Source organism: Bufo bufo, chromosome 6 (assembly GCF_905171765.1).
Source record: "Bufo bufo chromosome 6, aBufBuf1.1, whole genome shotgun sequence".
In the NCBI taxonomy this organism is placed as follows: domain Eukaryota; kingdom Metazoa; phylum Chordata; class Amphibia; order Anura; family Bufonidae; genus Bufo; species Bufo bufo.
In genome coordinates, this window is record NC_053394.1 from 177033055 (window position 1) to 177046982 (window position 13928).

A 13928-nucleotide genomic window follows, 5' to 3' on the forward strand; every position below is an offset into this window, starting at 1 on the left:
TCTGGAGTCTAATAATATTACAGCTTATAGTTACTAGATTTCTGGAGAAGGCTCATTGATCCAGGGAGTTATTGTCTGTTTGGAGCTGGGAAAGATTTTTTCCCCTAAAATGAGGAAAATTGGCTTCTACCTCATGGGGTTTTTTGCCTTCCTCTGGATCAACTTGCAACTAAAAAGCGTAAATAAAAATGCTGCAATTTTTTTCCCCTTAATTTCAGAAATATACTATTTATTCAATATTATGCCCAGAAAATACAGTCCCTCCAGGGTAGTTCTATAGTGTAATGGTAAATCTCTTGCCTGCCCTACAGAAGGTCTAGGGTTCAAATCCAAACAAAGACGTGTGAAATAATTTCTTTACTAAAAGTCTATGTGTTGGGAGAGGGCCCACCCTATATCCAGCTAATGGTCAACACAGCTTCATTACTATTCACTGCATTGAAGTGAAATCTATTGAGGCTGCCATCGTGACTGCTGTAGAGTCAGTACTGGTGCAGATATGCTTTGTAAATGAGCCATAAATGCCCCAGATGGGAACAACCCCTCTAAAGTTAAACACTTACAGCCAAAATTGATAGAGAGTAGTCATGCTGTTGGATCACTATGTTGAGTACAAAATATTTGTTCATTTTATTCAACATCAGTATTTTAATTTATGCACTTATATTAGCAACAAGTTGTCCCCAATGGAGCTCACAATCTAAGTTCCCTATCAGTGTGGGAGGAAACCGGAGTACCCAGAGGAAATCCGCGCAAACATGGGGAGAATGTACGAACTCCATGCAGATGTTGTCCTTGGTCGGGTTTGAACCTAGGACCCCTGTGCTGCAAGGCACCAGTGCTAATCAGTGCGCCATAATCATTTATATAGCCCTCAATATATTTCACAGATCCGTACACAGACTGTCTTTGTTCACACCAGTCCCTGTCCCAAATAAGGCCTTGCACTTTTAATTCCAAATCAATATGCATCTGTATGTTTTTGGAGTGTGGGTGGAAACAGGGAGAACATACGACTCCATGGGTATGTTGCTCTCGGTCAGATTTAAACCCAGCACCAGTGCTGCAAGGCAGCAGGGTTAACCACTGAGCCACAGTGCTATGTGTGATATTTTATGTGTGTGTGTATTCAGTATATGTTATCATCAGGTATTTATTATGATTTTTGTGTGGACAGCTGCCAAATCACTATCATCTGTTGCTCTTAATCACTGTGTATTTCACAGTCCCATTAGTATTTATGTTCCTTATGGAGTAACCTCTGAGTTAGAACTGCATAGTCCACTGTCCTGAGTAATGGTACTATGCCAGGTTTTATTATTTTTAGAAAGGGAAATAAATGAGATATTGGTGAATTTATTTGGTGCATTTTGTTCGATTGCCTAAACGTTATCATTATATACTGTTTGAACAAACTGATGTTTTTTGGCTGCTCAGTTTTATTAGTGAAATAAGTAAAAATGTGTTTTATATGCATTGTGCAGCCAAAAAGTGCAGTAACAATGATAAAACCATGTGGTTTTACCAAATGAACGGAGCGCAGCGCCCTTTTCCGACGAGCTGCTCCGTACATTTCAGGTGGGCTCCATAGCCCCCATTTTCATGATCGTGGGGGTCTCAGCGGTAGGACCCCACCAATCTGATTGTTATCTCCTATCCTATAGGTAGGGGATAACTTGTTAAAACCTGAATACCACTTTAAAGGGGTTGTCTGAGTTAAAGGGAATGTGTCACCTATAGGTTTTTTTCTGCCAGTTAAAACCAGGTAGTGACACATCCTTTTCTTAAATTTTTTTTTAAATATAGTGATGTGAAAGTTAAATATAACATCACCAAATATTCTTTAAAAATATCTGTAAAATAAAAACTTAATTTAAAGAAGTTTTCAATATTGATGGACTCTTCTCAGAATAGGTTCTCAATATCTATTTAAGATTGGTGGGGCTCCAACACCTCGTACCCCTGCCGTTCACCTGTTTGAGGAGGCCGTGGCATTCCGGTGAGTGCTGCGGTTTCCTCACAGCTTATTAAACACAGCGTCTTCAATTGGATAGCACCTGTGCTTGGTATTGCAGGTCAGCTCCATTCACATAAAAGGGCCTCAGCTGTGACTAGGCCATATGGCAAATGAATGTGACATCACTGACCTAGGAAGAGGCCGCAAAGCACAGTGGTCTCTTCAAACAGCTGATCGTAGGGGTGTCGGGAGTTGGACACCCACCGATCAGATATTGATAGCTTATCCTGATGACAAATTCCCTGTAAATAAAAACTTAGCCCCTCTATATGGTCTAACGTTACAAAAGAAGCAACACTGCTGCTTCAGCAATGCATTTCACTGTAGTCCTCTCAGATGCTGTTTATTTTCCTGGCTGCAGCGGTGGTGTTCCATGCACACAAGTCACCACTGCAGCCAATCACTGGCCACAGCAGTGATGTTCTGTGCACTGTATAGGAAGATCACATCAGCGGGGAGGACCAAAGTGAATTGCTAGAAGAAGAATAAGAAGTAGGAGAAAAAAGTATTGATACTTTTGTAATTGTAGACCATTTACAGGGATTGTCAGATCTTTTTTTTTTACTCAGACCCTTTCAAACCTGGAGTAAAGCATTTGTAGCAGGATGAACAATAAGATTTCAGTATTGTGTCTTGTTTCTTACATGTAAGGGGGGCTGATTTCAAGGTAAAACATTTCCTACATTCTGAACATGAAAACCATTTTTTCTTGTGTGAATTATCTCATGTTTTACAAGATAGGCTTTCTGGGTAAAACACTTCCCACATTGTGAACACGAATATGGTTTATCTCCTGTGTGATTTTTTTGATGTTCAACAAGATGTGATTTCACAGTAAAATGTTTCCCACATTCAGTGCATGAATATGGCTTCTCCCCTGTGTGAATTCTCCGATGTCTAACCAGATCTGATTTTTGGTTAAAACATTTGCTACATTCTGGACATGAAAATGGCTTCTCCCCTGTGTGAATTCTTTGATGTCCACCAAGACTTGATTTCTGAGTAAAACATTTCCCACATTCGGAGCAAGAAAATGGTTTCTCCCCTCTGTGATTCTTCTGATGTTGCACAAGGTGTGATCTCTGAATGAAACATTTCCCACATTCAGAACATAAAAATGGTCTTTCATTTTTGTGAATTCTTGTATGTCTACAAAGACTGCATTTAGTCTTGAAATTCTTCCCACATTCAGAGCATGTAAATATTTTACCCCCTTTAGATTTAACTTGTTGACCATTCGGTGACTGATCACATGAAGATTCTTTGTGATTTGTGGGATCAGAATATAAATCCACTGTATAATCTGAAGATAAAAATACATGATCCTCCAAGTTTTGGGCAGGTTCCCCTGTTGAAAAGAAAAATAAATATCATGATTTTCTTCTTTTATAAAACTGAGAACAGTAGCAGACTATTTGGCTAGGTCAAAGTATGTAAGACTATTTATGACAGTACCTGTCAGAGCTGCAGCAAAGGCAGGGTCTCTTTGGTGTGGTGGTGGAATTAGTACTAAATTGTATCTAATATATTAAAATTATTTAAGTTTACAGTTGGCTGAAAATCATTTAGCATCAGGAAGGTATCAATATTTATCTACTGGAGACTACTGATTGAATAAAACATAAGTCACACTTCTTTTTCCCATAACCTGGAATCGGTCTTGAGAACATTGCCTTCATGAAGGGTGCTTTAGGCCATTATGCCCTGCTAAAATCCGGCATTCTACAGGTGATTTTTTTTTTTCTAAAGATTTCATTTTTCCCTTTTGTGGGTCACATACAGTATGGCTTTCTTTCTTTTTCCAATTGGAGCTGGTCTCCTTTTGTTTTGTTTGCCTCGTAGAAGTAAAAATTGGCAGAAACACAAATACGCTTTTTTCACCATCCTAAATGTTCAGTCTTGAGGTAGTTGATTCAATCTAATGTATATTATTTACCCTGAAAATGATTCCCCTAATTCTCTTGCAGATTATGCTGATATATAAGGCTGCTATAGCATATAGCAGTGAAGCGAGGTTTACCGTCCTCGGGTTTTTTACCTTCATCGGCAATGTGCCGTGGGATGTGCATAGCGGCATGCTAAAGAAGCATATATGACTGTTAAATACACAGTAATATACTGTACCGCTGTAACATATCCTGGGCAGGCTCTTTAATTTGCTGTCCTGCTTGCAAGGCTATAGGGAGCATAATATTTTGGTCTATATCTTGTGGCCCACAGTACTCTTAGTACCCCACTGACAATAAGGTTCCAACGGAATTAATGGATGTAAAATCTGCAGTGTAATACCTGTAAAGTGGATGAGATTTTAACACTGGAATGAGTCACTGATTGCGACATACTATTTTGCTATGAAGCAAAAAGGGGTTAAGTCATTTAAAATTTAAAGAGGACCTGTCACCACTCCTGACATGCGTTTATTAACCACTTAACGCCCAGCGCCGTACATCCGCGGCAGGGGTCCGGCAGTCACTGATACCCGGACCCCTGCAGCGCTGACCGCGGCACATGCAGGCTTCAAAACGTGTGCAGGGTGTCCATTGGGTCCCCGCGCTGCTGTGACGGAGACCCCATGGCAGGGAAGGCATCCCGATGCCTTCCTTAGGCATCATGTCTGCCTTCCGGGAGTAAAAAAAAATAAGTATTTTTTTTTTAAAGCTTCAAGTAAAAAAAATAAAAAAGCGTCCTTTTCCCAAAATAAAGTAAAGACAAAGTAGACATATTGGGTATCGCCGCATCCGTATCGACCGGCTCTATAAAAATATCACATGACCTAACCCCTCAGGTGAACACCGTAAAAAAAGATAAAATAAAAACTGTGCTAAAAAAAATAAATAAAAAAAAAACATCACTAAAAGTGCAACGCCAAGCGATCAAAAAGGCGTATGCCCCCCAAAATAGTACCAATCTAAACGTAACCTCATCTGGCAAAAAATGAGCCCCTACCTAAGACAATCACCCAAAAAAAAAAATGATATCATTGTGTAAAACTTACATAAATAAATAAAAAGTATACATATTGGGTATTGCCACATCCGTAACAACTTGCTTTATAAAAATATCATGTGACCTAAGCCCTCAGGTGAACATCGTAAAAAATAACGTGTCATTATCGTCATCTTACATCACAAAAAATTTAATACCAAGCAATCAAAAAGTACCAATCAATCACCCTAAAATAGTACCAATCAAACCGTCATCTCATACCTAAAAAATGAGCCCCAGTATAAGACAGTCGCCCAAAAAATAATATGAAGACACAAAAAAAGAAAATCTTTTTTTCAAAAATGCTTTATTATATAAAACTGAAACAAACAACCAAAGTCATATTTGGTATTGTCGCGTCTGTAACAACCTGCTCTATAAAAATACCATGTGATCTAACCTGTCAGATCAACACTGTAAAAAACAAAAAATAAAAATAGTGCCAAAACAGCTATTTTTTGTTACCTTGCCTCACAAAAAGTGTAATAAATCGCGAGATTACGGCGATCTGACTGTGAGCAAGGAGGAGATTCCTGGATACAGGCGGTGCTGGGCTCCTTCACAGGGGGGCGTTGCTGGGCTCCAGAACGGTTAGTGCAGCCCCTTGGGCTCCTTACCAGGCTGATTTACATATACACTCACCTAAAGAATTATTAGGAACACCTGTTCTATTTCTCATTAATGCAATTATCTAGTCAACCAATCACATGGCAGCTGCTTCAATGCATTTAGGGGGGTGGTCCTGGTCAAGACAATCTCCTGAACTCCAAACTGAATGTCAGAATGGGAAAGAAAGGTGATTTAAGCAATGCTAGCGGCGATCTAGCCGTGCATGACCGCATCTCTATAGGGTAAAAAGAGGTGACAGAATCCCTTTAAGTTGAGAAATGGCTTGGTCCTGAAAGGGTTTATAGCTTTATGCATTCCCCGTGTAATAACAATTCTGGAGCATCTACTCTTATGTCTGTATGTTGTGCCATTCCTTTATTATTTCTACTAGAAGTTATGGATGATTGCTAGCAGTCTGCAGTGAGGGTACAGAGGTGTGGTAACCAGTTGGGGGGTGTCCCTACGCAGTCAGACTGTGCAGTTACACCCCCCAACTGGGTAACACCCCTCTGTACCCACAGTGTAGACTGCTAGCAATTCATTGTAGACTGCTAGACTGTTAAAATAATAAAGAAATGGCATAACAGAGCCTTAAAAATAGATGCTCTGGAATTTTTGCATGAGGGATGCATTTACTGTAGCTATTAAAACAGGCATGTCTGGAATGGTGAAAGGTCCTCTTTAATTTTGGAAAAGAGATTTCCTAAGTGCACTACAAATGTACAATTAAAAAAGCAGTAGTCTAGTGGAAATTTGTCGTGCTCAATACTTACTTTTTATATGGGATCTAGTGAACTCTATATTCCTCTCTGGGTAGATGATGTCTTCTTGTACTTTTTCTATAATAAGGAAAGCACGAGTGTAATAGATGATGACCTCCACTCTTTACAGTATTACTGTTTATCACTCACCTGCGCTGATATCTGTAGACTTTTCCTCCTCCTTACAAGGCTGACTAGCTTCCAAAGACATCTCTTTATCTTCTATTATTACTTCATAATTAATTTCAGACAGTTCTTCAATCTAATTCTCCATATAAATAACAAATAATGTGCAAATAAGAAGAAAGCTGGAGAAGTTCAAAGGTTAATGGACACCTATGTACCCATTTTTTTTATTGTTCATTTGCTTCCTAAATGCTCTTAAAACCTTCATTACAAAATTTATAGCAATGTGCTGCTGTAAAGTTTGTGTAATTCACATGGCAGCAGTACCGTAGAGAACATGATGGTAGGCAGGCTGCAGCAGTGGTATGATGGAGGCGGCAGGAGCAGCAGTACAGAATGTGATGGTAGGCAGGTCAAAGCAGTGGCATTATGGAAGTGGCAGCAGCAGGTGTACAGAAAATGATAGGCAGGTCACAGCAGTGGTATGATGGCGGTGGCAGCAGCAGCAGCAGCAGCCGTACAAAACGTGATGGTAGTAGGCAGGTCGCAGCAGAGGCATGATGTAGGTGGCAGCAACAGCCGTACATAACGTGGTGGTAAGCAGGCTCCAGTCCCCTTCCCCACCCACACCCACAATTTTAGAACTGGGGTGAGCGGGAAAAAGTCACATATAACATAGGTGTATTTCAGCTTAATAAATGACCCCCTTAGTTTGCATCAGACTCATTGTCAACAGGCTGTCTAATATATAGGTACGTTTATCTAGTTCATCTGCTGTGCCTTTAATAATTAATCTGTTTTGTTATACATAGACTTACTGTGCATCAGACTCATTGCCAACAGTTGGTCTAATACAGTGGTCCCCAACCTTTTTTGCACCAAGGACCAGTTTCACGCAAGACAATTTTCCCAGGGTCTGGGGCGGGGCTAAGGGGGTGGACATGGCATAGGGGGTGATGGTCGTCGCTGACTGATAAGACGCACAATAAGAAAATTTTTTTTTTCCATTACACCTCAGGTCAGACCAGCAATCAGCCCCCCAATGCCTCAGATCAATCCCCCAACCTTCAGCGATCCATCAGCCCGCCAAGTCAGACAGCCATCAGCCCCCCATGTCAGACAGCCATCAGCCCCCCATGTCAGACAGCCATCAGCCCCCCATGTCAGCCAGCCATCAGCCCCCCATGTCAGACAGCCATCAGCCCCCCATGTCAGACAGAATTCAGCCCCCCATGTCAGACAGCCATCAGCCCCCATGTCAGACAGCCATCAGCTCCCCATGTCAGACAGCCATCAGCCCCCCATGTCAGACAGCCATCAGCCCCCCATGTCAGACAGCCATCAGCCCCCCATGTCAGACAGCCATCAGCGCAAATAAAAGAAAAAAAAAACAAAAAACAAACACTTACCTCTCCTGCTCCTGGATGCCACTGCTCCTCACCATCACGATCCTCTTCATCCTGCTGTCGGCTGTGTATCGCAGGCGCGGCGCACAGTGTGAGGTCACAGTGCGCCCTCACGCTGTGCGCAGCCCTGCACAGCCGACAGCCAAGCCGAGGACCAGGAAGTGGTGAGTACAGATCCTTCACCGTTTTCTGGTCCTCCGGTACTAATGAAGCGCTTCCATAATTAGTACCTCGTTAAAGACAGCCCTGATTGCCGCAGCCCGGCAAACAATCTTCCAGGGCCCGGTGGTTGGGGACCGCTGGTCTAATATATAGGTGTGTTTACCTAGTTCATCTGCTGCACAATTTATACTTAAATCTTTTACATTACTGATTCAGTTACTGTACTTTATGACCAACAGACGGTTTCCTGAGCCCTCAAAAGGAACGGACAGTGGCAAAAAATGTTGCTGTAGCCAGCACAAGTAGCAGCAGAAGAAGGGGTGATGGTAGCAGCAGCTGATGCAACAGGCCAGAGCTGCTACTGTCATCCAGCGGTCGTGTTTTGACCAACAATCCAGCTGTACTGGAAAGGTTGACTCTCTCTTCAACATCATCTTAGGTGACAACAGATACACACAGCCAGACACGACATTTAGTTGGCATAGCCCAGGAACAACTTCTGTGCCCTCACCTGTCCTGAAACTGCCTCTTTCTTTTGCTGCTCTTTCTGCTTGGGAAGTAATGCATGCTGCCAGCTCTGCTCCACTTTTCAGCAAGGACGAGCTTAGTGAGGACAGTCAGCAGCTACAGGCCAGCACAGACTTGGAGGAGAGGTCCTCTGGTTCCTCCCTTAGGCGTGCAACTAGCGATGACAGTCGAATGGGAGCACTTGTTGCAAGCGGTCAGGGGCATGGCCATGAGACTGGTGAGGGAGACATAAGAGACAAACAGTAGTGGATGATGATGTAGCCGATTGTATGTGGGAGCCAAAAAAAGAGTGGGCATCATCGGGGGGTGAGGATGGCAGCAGGCCCATGAGACAATGGCAGTGTGCCGATGAGCCAGCAGGGTGGAGGCAGTGGGAGATCTGAAGCCAAATACGCCCGGAGTAGACCATCTGCTACTCCGGAGTTTGGATAAGCGAACTTGCATTTTTCAAGTTCGACGTTCAGGTATTTGTGCAATTCCGTTATGGATTTCGTTATCACTGAATATTACGGAATGCACCACGGAATGCATTCCGTTTTGCATTCTGTCACAATAGAAGTCAATGGGCAGCATAACGGATTTGTCTGATTTCCGTTTTGCAGGACAGGAGACAGTCCTCCTCTGCCTCCTCATCCTCCACCTTTTCCTCAGCCTCCACTGTAGGCACAGTTCAGAGTGATCCTCCAGCATACCACCTATGCAAAGCATGGCGTTGTCATGCGGTTCTGCACCTGGTCAGCCTGGGCGAACACAGTAACACCGGGAAGAAACTGCTCCGTGTCATCAACCAAGAAATCGAATCATGTCTCCTCCTCAACTGGAGATAGGGACCATGGTCACAGATAATGGGAAGAACATTCTGTCTGCGCTGCGTCATGGAGGGCTGACCCTTGCTCCCTACATGGTGCACATCTTCAATCTGGTTGTCACCCGGTTCCTGACGTCTTCCACCCAACAGCAAGATGTGTTGAAAATGTCAAGGAAACTGTACATGCACTTCAGCCACTCTTACCATGCAAAACACGCCCTCCTTGAGCTGCAAAGGCAGAATGGTGTTCCACTATATTATCTCATATGTGACATTTCCACACGTTAGAACTCCACTCTATACATGTGGGACCGACCATATGAGCAGATGAAACGTGACCAATTTCTTGAAAATGCAGACGGACAGGGCTACTCCCTGGTGTACCTTTGACATTAGACAGTGGCAGCTCAAGCATAACACCTGCCGTTTGCTCCGGCCCTTGGAGTAGTCCACTTTATTTGTCAGTCACTAGGACTAGGGGATGAATGATTTCATTCCACTTCGTCATGTTCTGGAGGGGATGCTGATAAATCTGACTGGTGAGAGGAAAGAAGATGTGGCGCCTACATCTCACAGCCACCTAAGCCCTGTGGAGACTGAACTGGCACAGGTGGAGGAGGAGAAAATAAACACCCAGGAATTCTATACAGAACTAGGTGGTTTACCTGCCCAAGCGATAAAAGAGGAGCAGGAGAAGCATGAGGAGCTAGAGGGCGACGACACATACAGTACAGACCAAAAGTTTGGACACACCTTCTCATTCAAAGAGTTTTCTTTATTTTCATGACTATGAAAATTGTAGATTGCCACTGAAGGCATCAAAACTATGAATTAACACATGTGGAATTATATACATAACAAACAAGTGTGAAACAACTGAAAATATGTCATATTCTAGGTTCTTCAAAGTAGCCACCTTTTGCTTTGATTACTGCTTTGCACACTCTTGGCATTCTCTTGATGAGCTTCAAGAGGTAGTCCCCTGAAATGGTTTTCACTTCACAGGTGTGCCCTGTCAGGTTTAATAAGTGGGATTTCTTGCCTTATAAATGGGGTTGGGACCATCAGTGGCGTTGAGGAGAAGTCAGGTGGATACACAGCTGATAGTCCTACTGAATAGACTGTTAGAATTGGTATTATGGCAAGACAAAAAGCAGCTAAGTAAAGAAAAACGAGTGGCCATCATTACTTTAAAAAATGAAGGTCAGTCAGTCAGCCGAAAAATTGGGAAAACTTTGAAAGTAAGGGCTATTTGACCATGAAGGAGAGTGATGGGGTGCTGCGCCAGATGACCTGGCCTCCACAGTCACCGGACCTGAACCCAATCGAGATGGTTTGGGGTGAGCTGGACCGCAGAGTGAAGGCAAAAGGGTCAACAAGTGCTAAGCATCTCTGGGAACTCCTTCAAGACTGTTGGAAGACCATTTCAGGGGACTACCTCTTGAAGCTCATCAAGAGAATGCCAAGAGTGTGCAAAGCAGTAATCAAAGCAAAAGGTTGCTACTTTGAAGAACCTAGAATATGACATATTTTCAGTTGTTTCACACTTGTTTGTTATGTATATAATTCCACATGTTAATTCATAGTTTTGATGCCTTCATAGTCATGAAAATAAAGAAAACTCTTTGAATGAGAAGGTGTGTCCAAACTTTTGGTCTGTACTGTATGACCCTAACAGACCGTGGCAGAATGCAATGGAAATGGAGGCAGGGAGTCCTTCCGAATCCTTTGCGTAAATGGTCAGATGCATGCTGAGTTGCCTGCATAATGATAGCGGCATTATCACCATTCAGCAGAGGTATGACTACTGGCTCTCCACAATGTTAGACACTAGCTACCGGTCCAAAATGGGGGACTTTTTTACATCTTCTGAGAGGGATGAAAAACTCAGCTACTAATCGAGACATTCTTTGTAGTCGGTTGGTTGCTGCCTATGCACACCATTACCCATCCTAAGGAAGGTCTAACAGGGGGACCGTCTGAGCTCAGGCTCCACTGCCATGAATGCTGGATGGGGGTGGGGGGCAGTACCAGCTCCATCAGCAGCAACTTAAGTTTTAAGTCTCTAATGTGTACTTTTCTTCACCAGCCTACTGAAGAGATCACTCAACAGCAGGACATAGAGCAGAACTGAACCAGCAGGTGGTGGCATACTTGGACTGCACCACAAATCCAAGATCCCCTGGACTACTGGCAGCCATACTTAAATAGTGGCCACAACTGGCCGTGTTCGCCCTGGACAAGCTTTCCTGCATCAGTGCCAGTGGTTAGGTGGCATAGTTAACCCAAAGAGAACTCGTCTATAAACACAAAATGTTGAAAGACTAACCTTTTATAAAGATGAATCAGGCCTGGATCAACCAGGATTTCAAGACATCGATGCCTGATACAACAGACTAGATCATGATGGGACATTAGTGTGCCGCCACACCGGAACATTATGACAAATGGCCCGTTATTGCGGCTACATGCTGCTGCCCCTATTCTGATGCTGTCACCCACTACTGTGACTCTTCATGTTGTTGCCACCCTCACCAGTCTGTTACAGGGCCACTAGTGCCCCTGTTTGGCCATGTTGACATCCCATCACATTGTCTCTGTTTTGGACCCACTCCTGTTTTTGCCTTACCAATACTGATGAATTGCTAACCAAATACTGACAATTTTAAAGGCGGATGCTCAAACTATGGATCAGAAGAACAGAAAAAAAAACAGTGATGTGAACACAGCCTTACTGCTGACACCCTCCCCACTGTCATGGAGCCACTACTTGAATCTTGGCCCACTGCACAGTTAAGTCCATCCATATAAATTAGAGTTGACGCTAACATTGACCTGTAAGGCTGAGTTCACACTCCTGTTATTTGGTCAGTTATTTCCATCACTTATTGTGAGGCAAATTCAGGAGCCAAGCCTACTCTCAGATTTGGTATTATGAATAGATTTGCACCTGTTCTGTGGTTTTGACCCGCAACTACTATGGGCTGACAATAACTGATAAGAATAACTAACCAAATAAATAAAGTGTGAACTATTAGTGTTATTCTACAGGTAACAGGAGGAATTCAAATGTGTGTGTTTGAACGACTACAACAAGGATTAAAATAACCTTTTTCGCTGCCAGAAAGGACTAGCTATGCATGTTGCTGCACTTCACAGTGATGTACAACAGGATACATTCTCCCTTCAGTTTAAAAGCAGGCCTGGATAGACATGATTTAACATGCTTCATGACAAATTAATTCATAACTAAGTAGATTTTTTGTAAAAATTCAGCAAAGCGACTGAATCGAATTTTTTCAAACTTTGCTCATCTGTACTGGCCAGCATACCCAAGGAGCCAGTTCTTTCCTGAGACAATTGGGTGTGTTGGCCAGTGCCATCCTCATCATTGTCCTCTTGCTCCTCCATCTCCTCCTCTTGCAGTGGCAGCTAATCATTCTGCTCCTCCATGGCAGATTCCATTCGAGTGTCCCCAACAGCTACAGTTGTGTTCAAAATAATAGCAATCAGACATCACTAACCTGATCAATCACTGTTTTTGGTAGAAATTATATTTCTACATGGCAAATAATTTCTAGCAGGTGTAGTAGAGTAATAGAAACCCAACAGTCATGACATGCATGCTGCTGATTCGTTGTAATTCAATCCCTTATTGAAAGGGGCATGTTCAAAATAATAGCAGTGTGGAGTTCAATGAAAGAGGTCATTCATTCTTTGAAAAACAGGTGGCAATTATTGCCCTTATTTAAGGAAGGAAGGCAGCAAATGTTGTACATACTGGTTACAGTGCATTTCTCTCTCAAATTCTGGAGGAAAATTCGTAGTTCCAGACATTGTTCAGAAGAACAGCGTACCTTGATTAAAAAGTTGATTGGAGAGGGGAAAACATATAAAGAAATGCAGAAAATGATAGGCTGCTCAGCTAAAATGATCGCAAATGCTTTAAAATGGCAACCAAAACCTGAAAGATGTGAAAGAAAGAGGAAAACTACCATTTGAATGGATAGAAAAATAGCAAAAATAGCAAGAACTCAGCCAACAATCAGCTCCAGGAAGATCAAAGAAGGTCTAAAGTTACCTGTGAGTACTGTAACAATTAGAAGATGCTTATGTGAAGCCAAGCTATCTGCAAGAAGCCCCCACAAAGTCCCACTGTTGAAAAACAGACATGTGCTGAAGAGGTTACAATTTGCTAAAGAGCATATTGACTGGCCTAAAGAGACATTTTGTGGACTGATGAAAGTAAGATTGTTCTTTTTGGGTCTAGTGGCCAGAGACAGTTTGTCAGATGATCCCCAAACACTGAATTCAAGCCACAGTACACTGTGAAGACAGTGAAGCATGGTGGCGCAAGCATCATGATATGGGGATGTTTCTCATACTACAGTGTTGGGCCTATTTATCGCATACCAGGGATCATGGATCAGTTTGAATACATCAGTATACTTGAAGAGGTCACGCTGCCTTATGCTGAAGAGGAAATGCCCTTGAAATGGGTGTTGCAACAAGACAACGTCCCCAAA

At 42.7% G+C, this 13928-nt stretch overlaps 1 protein-coding gene across 1 annotated transcript in view; it reads right to left on the reverse strand.

Annotated features, from left to right (window-relative positions):
• Positions 1–768: 768 nt before the first annotated feature.
• Positions 769–13928, reverse strand: part of LOC121003406 (oocyte zinc finger protein XlCOF8.4-like) — a 60575-nt gene continuing 47415 nt past the window's right edge. The window contains exons 6-8 of the mRNA XM_040435248.1: positions 6523–6634; positions 6385–6450; positions 769–3365 (exon numbers count right to left, since the gene is read on the reverse strand). Of these exons, the coding sequence (XP_040291182.1) occupies positions 2680–3365; positions 6385–6450; positions 6523–6634 (864 nt within the window). The 3' untranslated portion in view covers positions 769–2679. The remainder of the gene's footprint in view (positions 3366–6384; positions 6451–6522; positions 6635–13928) is intronic.